This window comes from Sphaerodactylus townsendi, linkage group LG02, assembly GCF_021028975.2.
Source record: "Sphaerodactylus townsendi isolate TG3544 linkage group LG02, MPM_Stown_v2.3, whole genome shotgun sequence".
Taxonomy (NCBI): Eukaryota; Metazoa; Chordata; class Lepidosauria; order Squamata; family Sphaerodactylidae; genus Sphaerodactylus; species Sphaerodactylus townsendi.
In genome coordinates, this window is record NC_059426.1 from 27,882,767 (window position 1) to 27,895,326 (window position 12,560).

At 45.9% G+C, this 12,560-nt stretch overlaps 1 protein-coding gene across 1 annotated transcript in view; it reads left to right on the forward strand.

The window, feature by feature from the left end:
* Positions 1-12,560, forward strand: part of LOC125426214 (kinesin-like protein KIF17) — a 23,897-nt gene extending 11,337 nt beyond the window's left edge. The window contains exons 4-9 of the mRNA XM_048484471.1: positions 647-741; positions 2,058-2,289; positions 3,141-3,396; positions 6,349-6,422; positions 9,860-9,980; positions 11,547-12,560. Coding sequence (XP_048340428.1) covers positions 647-741; positions 2,058-2,289; positions 3,141-3,396; positions 6,349-6,422; positions 9,860-9,980; positions 11,547-11,725 — 957 coding nt within the window. The 3' untranslated portion in view covers positions 11,726-12,560. The remainder of the gene's footprint in view (positions 1-646; positions 742-2,057; positions 2,290-3,140; positions 3,397-6,348; positions 6,423-9,859; positions 9,981-11,546) is intronic.

The following is a 12,560-nucleotide window of genomic DNA, read 5'->3' on the forward strand; positions in this document are numbered from 1 at the left end:
AATCATAGAATCCCCTATCCTAAAGGCTTGGAGATTGGCTAACAAGTGTGGAGACATGAGTAGGTTACGGCATATCTGAAAACCAGACTGTGCTCCTGCTTTACATCCAAAATAGATTTACTACAGTTGACTTAGTAGGTATGTTCCAGGAGAAGATGTCATCGGAAATAATATTGGACATGAACTGGACTTATTCGCAGAGAGAGGATGGGATAAGCGCCCTTAAGCTTTGTGAAGCAAATAGCTATATCGGCACATTATACAGCCCAGCTGTTTTGCTGGGTAGTGGTGGCTGTTCAGCAGCTTCAGGAAGGGCACACCCTGAGGTTGCTTGGCAGCTACAGATTATTATTTCCCCCTTTCCTCTCCCAGAGCCTGCAAAACAGCTGGTTCATTGGGACTGAAGTACAGCCATAGCTCAACCATTAGTAGCAGTGAAAACATCTGACCGCTGGGTGCCCAATGCTGTGTATATGGGTTTGATCGTAGACCTATGGATCTATGTTCAGTGACTGGGTCAGTCCTTTTTCCTTTACTGGAAAAAACAGTGTTCAACAATTTGGGAAGGTCTTTGCAAACTGGCCTACCATCTGTCAGATTTCATGTGCGTTCAGAATGGCAGCCTCCAATTTCTTTCTGTCCCCAGGAGTTGGACACAGATGAGCCTCCTGTTCCTGGGCCTCCTGTTCCTGTCTCTGTAGAAGTACCTGCAACTATGGACCAGCAGCAAGTACTTGCCAGGTCAGTGATGAAGATGGTATCCATGGAGTGAGCTCTGGAGCTGGAAGGGGACTTATAGACCATCCAGCCCAACAACCTGTTCAGTGCAGGAACTTCCACCATTTTGACAGATGTCTATCTATCTCATTCCATTTGAATTTTTATTTTTTAGAAAGAGGGGGTGGAAGGGACAGTTGGGCAAATGTGGAAAATGTGACTTGAGGTGGAAAGGGTGCATAAATTTGCCCAGGCAGATCAGTCATAAACTTTCAAGCCCCCTTGTTTATGCAGAACAGAGCCAAACCGGAGAGGATGCTGGGGTGTTTTGTTCCAAGCTCCCAGCGTTTTTAAGAGGTAACACTTGAATCCCCTACTTGAATCAGGGCTGTGGTCTGAGGGGCGCTTCATTCTAGAGCCAGCGTAGTGTAGTGGTTAAGAGCAGGTGGATTCTAACCTAGAGAACTGGGTTTGATTCCCCACTCCTCCACCTGAGTGGCAGAGGCTTATCTGGTGAACCAGATGTGTTTCCGTACTCCTACATTCCTGCTGGGTGACCTTGGGCTAGTCACAGTTCTTCAGAACTCTCTCAGCCCCACCTACCTCACAAAATATCTGTTGTGGGGAGAGGAAGGGAAAGGAGCTTGTAAGCCACCTTGAGTCTCCTTCCAAGCTCCTGCTCTTCTTCTTCTTCTTCTTCTTCTTCTTCTTCTTCTTCTTCTTCTTCTTCTTCTTCTTCTTCTTCATCATCATCATCATCATCATCATCATCATCATCATCATCAGGCCACAGGAACCGCTGTATGCTCCATTAGGAGTATGTATAAATGCAGGTCCCTGTATGTTTACCCTAGTGGGGCAAATAGCAGCTCCTGGAGCCTGTTTCAGAATGCAAAAATGGCACAAAGAAGAAGACTTCGCCCACCTTTCCCTTGCACTGAAAGAGCCAGCGTGGTGTAATGGTTAGAGCTACCCAAGAAAACCAACCACCGTACCAAAGCTGCATTATGAGTTCTCTATGAGCTTGGAGGTTTGGATGCCTTATTGACCTTGGGCCAGACCCCTCAGCCGAAGCTATCTTACAGTGTGGTGGTTGTGAAGGTAACGCAGAAGAGGGGGGAATGCTGTTTCAAGCTGCTTTGAACCCCCATTGTGGGACAAATATCTAGACAAATAAATACTGTGGTTTCAATATTAGTCAGAGTCCCTGTTCAATTCTTTTTTTTTTTTAATGCTGGGGATTCCAAAGAACTCCCACCATCTTTTCCGGTGTGGTCCTGAGTGCAGAAGGTTTGCAAACAGGTCTCTAGAGCAAACAGATCTGTTTTGGACCCTCTTAGGCTGCAGCTGCTGGAGCAGCAAGTGGTTGGAGGAGAGCAGGCCAAGAACAAGGACCTGAAGGAAAAGCGACAGCGGCGGAAAAGGCTGGCAGATGAGCGGAAGCTGCAGCTCTTGGAGGCTCTGCAGGGGTCAGACGTGGATAGCAGCGACTGGGTCCTACTCAACGTCTATGACTCCATCCAGGAAGAGGTGCGCGCAAAAAACAAACTGCTGGAAAAGATGAAGGAGAAGGTGAGTCACAAATTTTTCTCATTGGAAGTAATGAAAAATGGGAACTTTAAATATTGTTTTCTCGAAACATCCACTTTGCACATATTTGTGTTTGGCACATGGGCAAGGATATTAGCACCTACATACATGCTAAACCTGTGCAGGTGGGCAAAGCTGACTGAGCTAAATAATTTCTTCCCAATTCTTACCTATGTACAGTTCATGGTTGCACAAATTCACAATTTTGAGACCTTGTCACATTTATTCCAATCTCTTTGCAAAGCACTTGGAGATGCTCCGCAGAGTATCAGGTGCTCCACCGAGCACTGTTTTGGAACCTCTGTCATAAAGTATGAGTCACAGGGGAGTGGTTCTTTTTTTTTTTAAAGCTGTTGCATTCTTTATTGTTTGGGGGAGAGCAAAAGCAGAATATTGGGCACTGATCCCCTCTTCCAAGTACATTTATAGGCCCCATGATGAGCATGTGCGGTTTGGTCTGAAATTGCACCTGCAAGTTCCTTTCCTACTCTTGGTACTAAATTCGTCTGGCCATGAAAACTTAATTTCATTTAAAGAAACAAGGTGTTTTTGTACCATCCCCATGGCTATCCTAGACTGCAGTTCTCTATCTGTTCTGTTTTTGCCTGATTGAGACCATTTTGCTTGCAGACTACCGGGTGAAAGTAGGCACCTGTTCATCACCTGTTAAAATTTCATTTTCCTCTGTTTGCAGTGGGCCTACCTCTTCCTTCTTCTTTTTCTTATTTTGAACATAACCATTCAATCCTGTGTGCGTGCAGGGGTGGGGTGGTGGTTCTTAATGCGTCTTTTTATCAAGCTCTTATTCTCTCAGCTGGTTTTCTTCTTCTCAGCTGCGAGCAGCTGAGGCTGAAATCAGAGACATTCAGTATGAATTTGAATTGGAGAAGATTGACTACCTGGCCACCATCCGCCAACAGGAGCGGGAACTCCTTCTCCATCAACAGCTTCTCGAGCAGGTGCAGCCTCTCATACGCCGTGACTGCAACTACAGCAACTTCGATAAGATCAAGCGGGAGTCCATCTGGGACGAGGACGCAGATTGCTGGAAAGTCCCAGAGCCTGTCACAGAAAGGACCAGCCTCCCTGGTAAGTGAACCACCTTGGATTTCCCTTGTTGCCATCTGGTTAGCATGTTGAACTACTAGGATCTGAGAGACCCAGGTTTGAATCTCCCCACCACCCCACGGAAGTGCACTAGGTAATCCTGGGCCAATCATACACTCTTAGCTAACCTACATAGAATCATAGAGTTGGAAGAGACCTCAAGGGCCATCAAGCTCAACCTCCTGCAGTGCAGGAACACATAATCAGAGCACTCCTGACAGATGGCCATCCAGCCTCTGTTTAAAAACCTCCAAAGAAGGAGACTCCACCACACTCTGAGGTAGTGCATTCCACTGTTGAACAGCCCTTACTGTCAGGAAGTTTTTTCTGATGTTTAGGTGGAATCTCTTTTCCTTCACCTTGAATCCATTACTCCTGGTCCTAGTCTCCAGAGCAGCAGAAAACAAGCTTGCTCCCTCACCAACATAACCTTCCTTCAAATATCCAAACATGGCTATCATGTCACCTCTTAGCCTTCTCTTCACCAAACTAAACATCCCCAGCTCCCTAAGTCTCTCCTCGTAGGGCATGGATTCCAGACCTTTTACCATTTTGGCCGCCCTCCTCTGAACCCGTTCCAGCTTGTCAATATCCTTCTCGAATTTTGGTACCCAGAATTGTACACAATATTCCAGGTGATGTCATGGGGTTGTTGTAAGAATCAAATGGAGGAAGGGGGAAAATGTTGTAAGTCCCTTTGCATTCCCATTGGGGAGAAACATGGGGTATAAATAAAGTAAATAAAATTAAGAGTAGCTCCAGCTGCTTAGGACATGCCAAAAATGATATTTGCTAGAATTGACAGATACTTTCCACTGGTTTGGGGAACCCTAAAGCTGAACCCTCCTAAGGGGCCCCTGACTCAAGTTCCAGGGGTCCCCTCCAAATTCATAGCAAGAGGATTCTGACATTTGATGCTCCATTTCAGCCAGGTATCCTATTTTCTTCAAGATCTGTCCTGCTCCGGAGGGGAGCAGGGGGCTGCTAAAACGACACCACCGTTCTCACCTTTATTGACTGGGAAACTCTGAGCATCCTTGGGCTTGTGGGCTTCCTACTGAGAATCAGGGCCAAACTAGATGTGCATAGCAATTTTGGAAATGGTTTTCAGTTTTCAGAGGTGTGGTTGAGATTAAGAATCCAGTGCAGAGGGGGAGAGCCAGTTCCAATATGAAATAACCCCAGGAAGCTGCTGTTTCACTCCTGAAAATTCAGTTTTAAAAAGCACTAGGTATTTCAAACACAAACTGCTCAGTGTATGTGCAGTTTGGCCCTTGTACTCTGGCACTCAGGGGAAGCCTAGCTCAGGGACGGAGCCTAGGGTAGATCCTAGAGACACCTGGAGATGTTTCCAGGCTATTATCTATCTTACCTTTAGTGCTAAATTATCACACTTTTTTTCTGTGCATCTTTAAGTATGTTTCCCTGGCCTATTTTCTTGCACGTAACATAAGAAGCCCCCAAGCCGCTTAAGAATTTCCACATGAAGAGATGCTTATTGCAAGCTGCCCCCATTAGTGCGGAGGAAAAACAAAATCTTTCTTTCTTTGTTTTAAAAGGGGAACTGTAGGATGGCAGGAAGAGGGGAAAGGGAGGTGTATCCCGGCAGAATTGTTGCCATGCATGATGCTTGTGCTGTTATGCACAGGGACACAGGCAAGCTGCTTGGGAATGGGTTGTTTGAGGATGCTGCATTTTATCTGGGGACATCCTCTCACAGAAAAAGAAAATAAGTTGGGGTGCTGTGTGGTTTCCCAGCCGTGTTCTAGCAGCATTCTCTCCTGACGTTTCGCCTGCATCTGTGACTGGCATCTTCAGAGGATCTGGTAGTAGGAAAGCAAGTGAAGTATATATACCTGTGAGTAACAATGAAGATAGCAAGGTCAATAGGTGAGGGCATCTGAATAGAAGTAGCCTGGCCTGTGAGTAACAATGAAGTATATAGCATGTGATGGCAAGGTCAATAGGTGAAGATGGCAAGGTCAATAGGTGAGGTCATCTTAGACAAGGAGCTCCAGGCTACTTCTATTCAGATGACCTCGCCTATTATCCTTGCTATCTTCATATACTCCACTTGCTTTCCTACTATCAGATGCCAGCCACAGATGCAGGCGAAATGTCAGGAGAGAATGCTGCTAGAACACGGCCATACAGCCCGAAAACCACACAGCACCCCAGTGATTCCAGTTGTGAAAGCTTTGACAGTACAGACAATAAGTTATTAAAACTGAAGTAACATGCTAGAAACAGAGGTGATGGAGAGCAGATGCTGAATATATATCCCCAAAATACCTTATCATTATTGTTCAGATATATTTACACTTTCACACAGTATCTGGGATTTTCTGGGGTATTGCTAAATCAGTCTAAAAATTCTGGAAATATTAGAGATTAAGAAGAAGAAGAGTTTGGATTTATACCCCACTTTTCTTTCCTGTAAGGAGAGGCGGCCTACAAACTCCTTTCCCTTCCTTTCCCCACAACAGAGACCTTGTGAGGTAGGTGGGGCTGAGGGAGTTCCAAAGAACTGTGACTAGCCCAAGGTCACCCAGCTGGCGTGTAGGAGTACAGAACCACATCTGGTTCACCAGATAAGCCTCCGCCACTTAGGTGGAAGAGTGGGGAATCAAACCCAGTTCTCCAGATTAGAATCCGCCTGCTCTTAACCACTACACCGTGCTGGCTCTAACTGGAAGTATTGGGAGTCCACCCTGTCTCTTTAATAAAGACTTAATGTGTTGCAATTTACATGTCATGCAAAGCTTTCAGCTGCCCATTTCCGCACATTAAGTATGTGTTAAAAGGTAAGACGTATTCTTCTCCAGGCCTGTTGGCAACACTGCTCACTAAAACAGTTCATGGGCTGGATACCTTGAAAACGATGCGAAGGAAAAGATTAAAAGCCTCAGTCACTCTGTTTTGCTTTTCTTATAGTGGTTTCGTCATCATCTCAGACAAAAGCAGGCAAGAAGAGCTCTGCTTTGGAGCACAGGGAAGCATCGACAGAGGTAAGCAAGACTCCCATCTGAGGAGACAATATCTAATCACTCAGAATAAATTATACCGATTATGCAACATGTACATAATAAATAATCCGCGCAGACTTTGTTGCGACAAGCTTTTTCCTAGCGCAACTTTTATTTATTTTAATATATTATTTTATTTATTTATTTTACACCAGGAGGTGGTGGTAGAGAGGATCTTATTTCCAACTTTTGCTGCCATCTGTTTTATCATCTGGTTTGACACTGAAATATCGCTGTTTTAAATTGCATTATTATTTATATCATTGATATTTCAACTGTTTTAAATATTGTATATGATTTTATTTTGTGACCCACCCTGAGCCCTGCAGGGATAGGTCACAAATTGAAAAAAATAAACAGAAATTGAAAAATAAATTTAAAAAATAAACTTTTCCGTTCTCATCAGGACCAAAGCATCTAACAGGTAAAATAAGTATTATAAAAAACCACATCTTTAAAACTATCAAAACCAGACAAAACATAGAATTAAAACCGTTAACCAAATAATACACGTACAAAATCTAAAATATACATACAAAAACATAAAAACAGTACTCAAATAAGGCAGGAAGGAGGGATCACTGAAGGAACAACAAACTAAATTTAAACAGTCTTCATCTCCTGGTGGGAGTTGGCAACCGTTTCAGAGTTTTGGTGCCAGGACCAAGAAGACCTTCTCTCCGCTTGCTACCTGCCTTGTCTCAAATGCACCAGAAGGCAGGTGCACCTGAAGCAGGTCCTCAGAAGAGGACTGCAGTGGTCAGGTAGGAAGGAAGGAGATGTTGCAATGCCCTTTTCTCTCCCAGGGTGCCTACCACCCTACACAACCACCTTGTCTCTCAGGTTCAGGCTTACAAGTAGATCAGGGCAACACATGGTTGCTACGCTTCTTGCCTCTTTGACAGTATACAGACAGCCGTGACCATTTCACCTCTCAGGTCCTGTGTCTCTCTCACAGAGATATCTGCAGATGGGGGAGTCCAGCTCCTGTTAATAATTTCCCCCCACTCAAACAGCCTAGATATCTCTGTGCAGTTGTTTGAGTGAGGGGAAGTTATTAGCAGGAGTTGGACTCCCCTATCTGCGGACACACACGCACCCCCCCCCCGCCCCCCCGATCTTAGTCTGTGTGTGTTTGTTTCTTTACCTGAGACAACCAATCTACAGGGCTAAACAAACAAGAAATTAACTTTTATGTATGTTTTGAACATAACAATGGAGGAAGCAGAGGTTACAATTTTGTTTCCCATTGAACTTTTGAACTGTTTCTCTATTCCAGCATTTGGGAACTTTGGTTACAAATTTACTTTTCTTTCCAATTAGCTTTAAGTTGCTCTTTGCCACAGCTTCACTCAGCCAGATACACTGTCATCTTGCTAACTCTATCACTGCCCGCTTCTCCCCTTATAGCTTTTTTCCAGCTGTATCTCATTCCATCAGCTCCCATTGGTCACTCTTAGGGAGAGGTGGAACCTAACCTGTCCTTCACAACAATCCTTCAAGAATGCAGGTCAATAGCAGCACCTTGATTTGTGCCCAGAAAGAGATTGGGAGACAGTGTGGATGGGCCAAGACTGCAGTGATATGGTCCCTTCGACTCACTCCACTCAGCATCCTGGCTGCAGCATTCTGAAGTTTCCAAACACATTCTTGAAGTTTCCAAAACATTTTTGTTCCAAAACATTCTTGAAGTTTCCAAACATTTTTAAGAGTAGCCCCACGTAGAGTGCAGTGCCATTTCATCTAGATCAGGGGTCGGCAACCTTTACCACCCAAAGAGCCATTTGGACCCATTTTCCATGGCCCCGAAGATCTACCGGTTCGGCCCCTCCACTCACCTTTAGACAGACAGACAGACAGACAGACAGACAGACAGACAGACAGACAGACAGACAGACAGACAGACAGACAGACAGATAGCCCCCATCTTCTATTATCTCCCATTGGAAACAATGGGGAGATCCCTTTGGGAGTCCATAGCTTTGGACCCCCTGGACCAAACTTCACAAAACCTGGGTGGTATCATCAGGGTAGTCTCCTACTGATACCACCCAGGTTTAGTGAAGTTTGGTTCATGGGAGCCAAAGTTATGGACTCTCAGATGTGTAGCCCCCATCTCCTATTAGCTCCCATTGGAGTGTTTTTTCAAAAAGGTGCATATACAAGCAGGTCCAGGAAAATCCCGTGATAAGGGGGCCGGGGAGCACCAGAACCGGGCTGTTCTGTGTTCTGTGGTTCGGCAGTGGGGAGATCACGAGGAAACCTGGATATTTCGGGTGACTATCCCAGGATTAGTCGCCAGTGGGAAATCGCCCGTTGTATCCCATTTCTAATGATACTGGAAGTCACTGAGACATCCAGGAGAAACAGCTGAGTCTTATTCACTCTGTCTGTCTCTGGGTCCAGATCATCCACCAGGGCAACCAAGGCAGTTTCAATCCCACAACCAGGCCTGAAACCAGACTGGAAAGGATCCGAACAAACTGCTTCATCTAGGAGTGCTTGTTGCACAGCATGTAGATTTGAAACATTATTATCTTAAAAATGAACTTGGGAGGATTTCACTACACAACTCAGAGGGCCAATGGTGCATGTTGCCTTCATAGTGAGAGAATATACGGAACTTGATACGGCCACTCAGCCTTTTATCTTGATTGCTAGAAGATGATAGGAAGTTGAAGAAACCAAGGGCCCTGGATACGATCACTTTCAAATTAATGTGACTTGAAAATGGTCATCTCTGCCTGCTGGAATCATGCCCTTAGATTATACTTTCCATCGAAGATGACTAACAGCCTGGGGGGCGGGGGCAGGGATCCCCTTCCCCTTAATAGAGGCTTAATTTGTGGAAATGGGCATGTGAACATTCTCATGGCATGGAGGTACATACTTAATACCTGATAAATAACCAGGTGGTTGTGGTGTAGTGGTTAAGAGCAGGTGGATTCTAATCTGAAGAACCGGGTTTGATTCCCCACTCCACCTGAATGGCAGGGGCTTATCTGGTGAACCATCTGGTTTCCACACTCCTACATTCCTGCTGGGTGACCTTGGGCTAGTCACAGTTCTCTCAGCCCCACCTACCTCACAAGGTGTCTGTTGTGGGAGAAGAAGGGAAAGGAGCTTGTAAACCACCTTGAGTCTCCTTACAGGAGAGAAAGGTGGGGTATAAATCCAAACTCCTACTCCTCCTCTTTTCCTTCTTGTTCACAACTTTTATTATTCCTGGGACAGTAGGATATAGTATAAACAAAGGACTTGTGTTTTCCTGCAGTTAAGATGTGGAAATTGGACCTGGGAAGGTGAACCCCAGATTTCTGTGGACCCAACTTCATTAAATTCAAAGGAGAATAATAGCGAGTACACCCTGTGGGTTAAATATTGATAAAATAATGATTTGGTGCTTGTGTTTCTATCAGGAAGAAGACCGCTACAAAACAATGCTGAGCAAGAGTGACAGCGAAAACATTGCAAGCAGTTATTTCCGCTCCAAACGAGCAAGCCAGATTCTCAGTTCTGCTGACTCTGCGAAGAGTCTGGGTAAATCTTCCTATCCGCTCTTTTGTTTTCTGCTTTGATACCTGCTTTGGCAGTCTTGTTATTATTATTGTCCTCCCTGACTCCACCGGGGCCAATCCCCACCCGTTGCGCAAAAGGGTCCTTGAAAGGATCGTGGGGCAAAGACCTTCCTCTGCTTGATATCCCGAAGACCCGCTGGCAATACTGGGACTGATGATCTGCCTTATTGTAGAGCAGCGTCTGTCAGTGGCTGGACTCGTTTTGTCGTGTGAAGGAGAACAGGATGTTATGGGACCTGACTCATCTGAGATAGACCTGCTGTCTCAGGATCCCTCAGATGGTTCTGGAACTCCATCAGAGCCTGAGCCCCTTGATCCAGAGGCCTTGCCAGAGGAGCCTACCTTGGAAGCTGCCCCAACAGAAGATTCCCTTGACCTTTCAGTGCAAAAGTCAGCCGGGCTGCAAACCAGCAGCCCCTCCCTCCAGTGTGCTAGGACCATCAGAGACGGCCGGCCTGTGAGGACAAAGCTCTGCACAGGCGAAGAGTCCAACTTTGCAGCCTGTGTGCCTGCTGTTGATCCAGATGGTTGCCTTTGTACATATATCTCTTTGTCAGCTAAAGTCCTTTCAAGATGAGGCCCTCAATAACAACACTTGGCAGTGGGTAGGGCTGCTTACCCCTAAGCCTCAGTCCTATCTGGGAGCGTTGCTGATTCAACTATTTCATGCTGGCCAACTGTGGGTATCCACTGCTTACCTCCTGAAACGGCAAACCTTACCCAGGCCCCAGTGCTGCCTTGGGGAAGACGTTCTGTTGCCATTTTCCAACCGGGTGGTAATCCCAGTGCCTCTGATCCTTGCCTTTAGGGAGACTTGCTCCTGCTCCAGCACCTTCCACTGAAGAACACTTCAGATGGTCACCCATTTGAGGACACAATATATATAATTTGGATGGGTTAATCTTTGGAATAGCTTCCTTTATATCCATTAAAAGCAGAGGCGTAGCTGGGCCAGAGTGCACCCGGCGCGCACTCTGTGTTTTCCGCCCCCCTCCACGGAAGCGCCCTCGCAGCACCCCCTTCCTGTCCCCCCCCCAATACACTCTTACCTTTGATAAACAGTTCAGGCTGGAGAAGCAGCCAGTTCCCTTCAGGCTGAAAACGGCCTGGTGGGAATTATACTTCCCATGAGACCTTGCGAGCCCCAAGGATTCATGGGAAATGTAGTTCCCACCAGGCCATTTTCAGCCTGAAGGGAACAAGCTGCTTCTCCAGCCTGCACTGTTTATCAAAGGTAAGTGTGGGGGGGGGGCGCTGGGGTGGTTAATTTTCTGCCCACCCCAGGTGCATGCCCGGTGCAACCCCCTTTCCCCTGGTAGCTACGCCTCTGATTAAAAGGCTACATTGGCCGCCTCCTCTTTTTCAGTTCTATAATTCTGGGATCGGATCTCTTTTGGCAAAGCCATTGAACCATTGCAGGATTTCAATCCAGGTTATTGCTGGTGGTAAGCACAGCACAGACAGGGAAGGTTTCCAGGGCGCAGTGACACACCTACACTTCACCCCTTTCTCTTTCTTTCTGCTACAGCTTCCCATAACCCGCTCTCCCACCCTGCATCATCCAGTATGGCACCCGTTCCCTCCACCCAGACAGCAGAGATGCCCCAGCTGCGCCCCTTCCGCCTCGAATCCTTGGACTTCTCTATGCCTTCAACCAAGACAAGACGCAAGAAAAACCGGAATATCAAGAGCGGAGACCCCTTTTAACTGCCGTGGCCAATCTCCGGCCACCCTGTGGTTAGACCTCCTGCCTTTTTTTTTCTTCTGGAAAGTGAAAGCCACTAAAGGCTAGTTTTCAAAGGCTTACAGCCTGATCTACCTCCTTGTCCAAGGTAGGGCTGGTACCTTTCACTGATCCTCTGCCATTTTCTAGTGATACTGCCTGTTGAGCCTGGCCTTTCTCTCCTGATGGTTGCTTTACCCAGCATCAGGAAAAGAAATTGAACCTGGAAGAGATGTTATTTAAGACCACTTAGTGGTGGACTTTAAGCTTTTCCCGCCCTAAAATCCCCCCCCCCCCCGCAACTCCCTGCAAGGCAGGAAGTTGATGGACACAGTTTGTCAGGAAACTGTGAACATTTCTCCTGCAGCCGTCCTGCCATTTCCTCTTTAATCTGGAAAAAAATGTGGTTTTTTGTTTTCCTCCAGCTCAGAGCAGAAAAAGTGGGCGCTGAACAAGTCATGTTCCTATTGTGCATGATCCCATCTGGATGCTTAAGTTTGCTGAACGAGCTTCCCAATATGCATGTAGAGAAGAATATTAAAAAAAACAGATCAAGATTATTCTGTTTCAAGCCACCAGGTGGCACTAGAAACTGCAAAACAAGTTCCGCTAACTGAAGTAAGCTTGTAAAAACAGTCCTGCTTCCGGTGGGTTTTGGGGAAAAGATAAAAAGTTTGTGGGAGATCTGACTGTGCTATTTTTAACATTTTAATCCAATTGTTCTAATGTACTTGATGTGTTAGCATCCTTGAATCTGAGATACAGTGGGATATACACATATAGATATTTTAAATAAATATTCCAGTTTTTTTTACCATA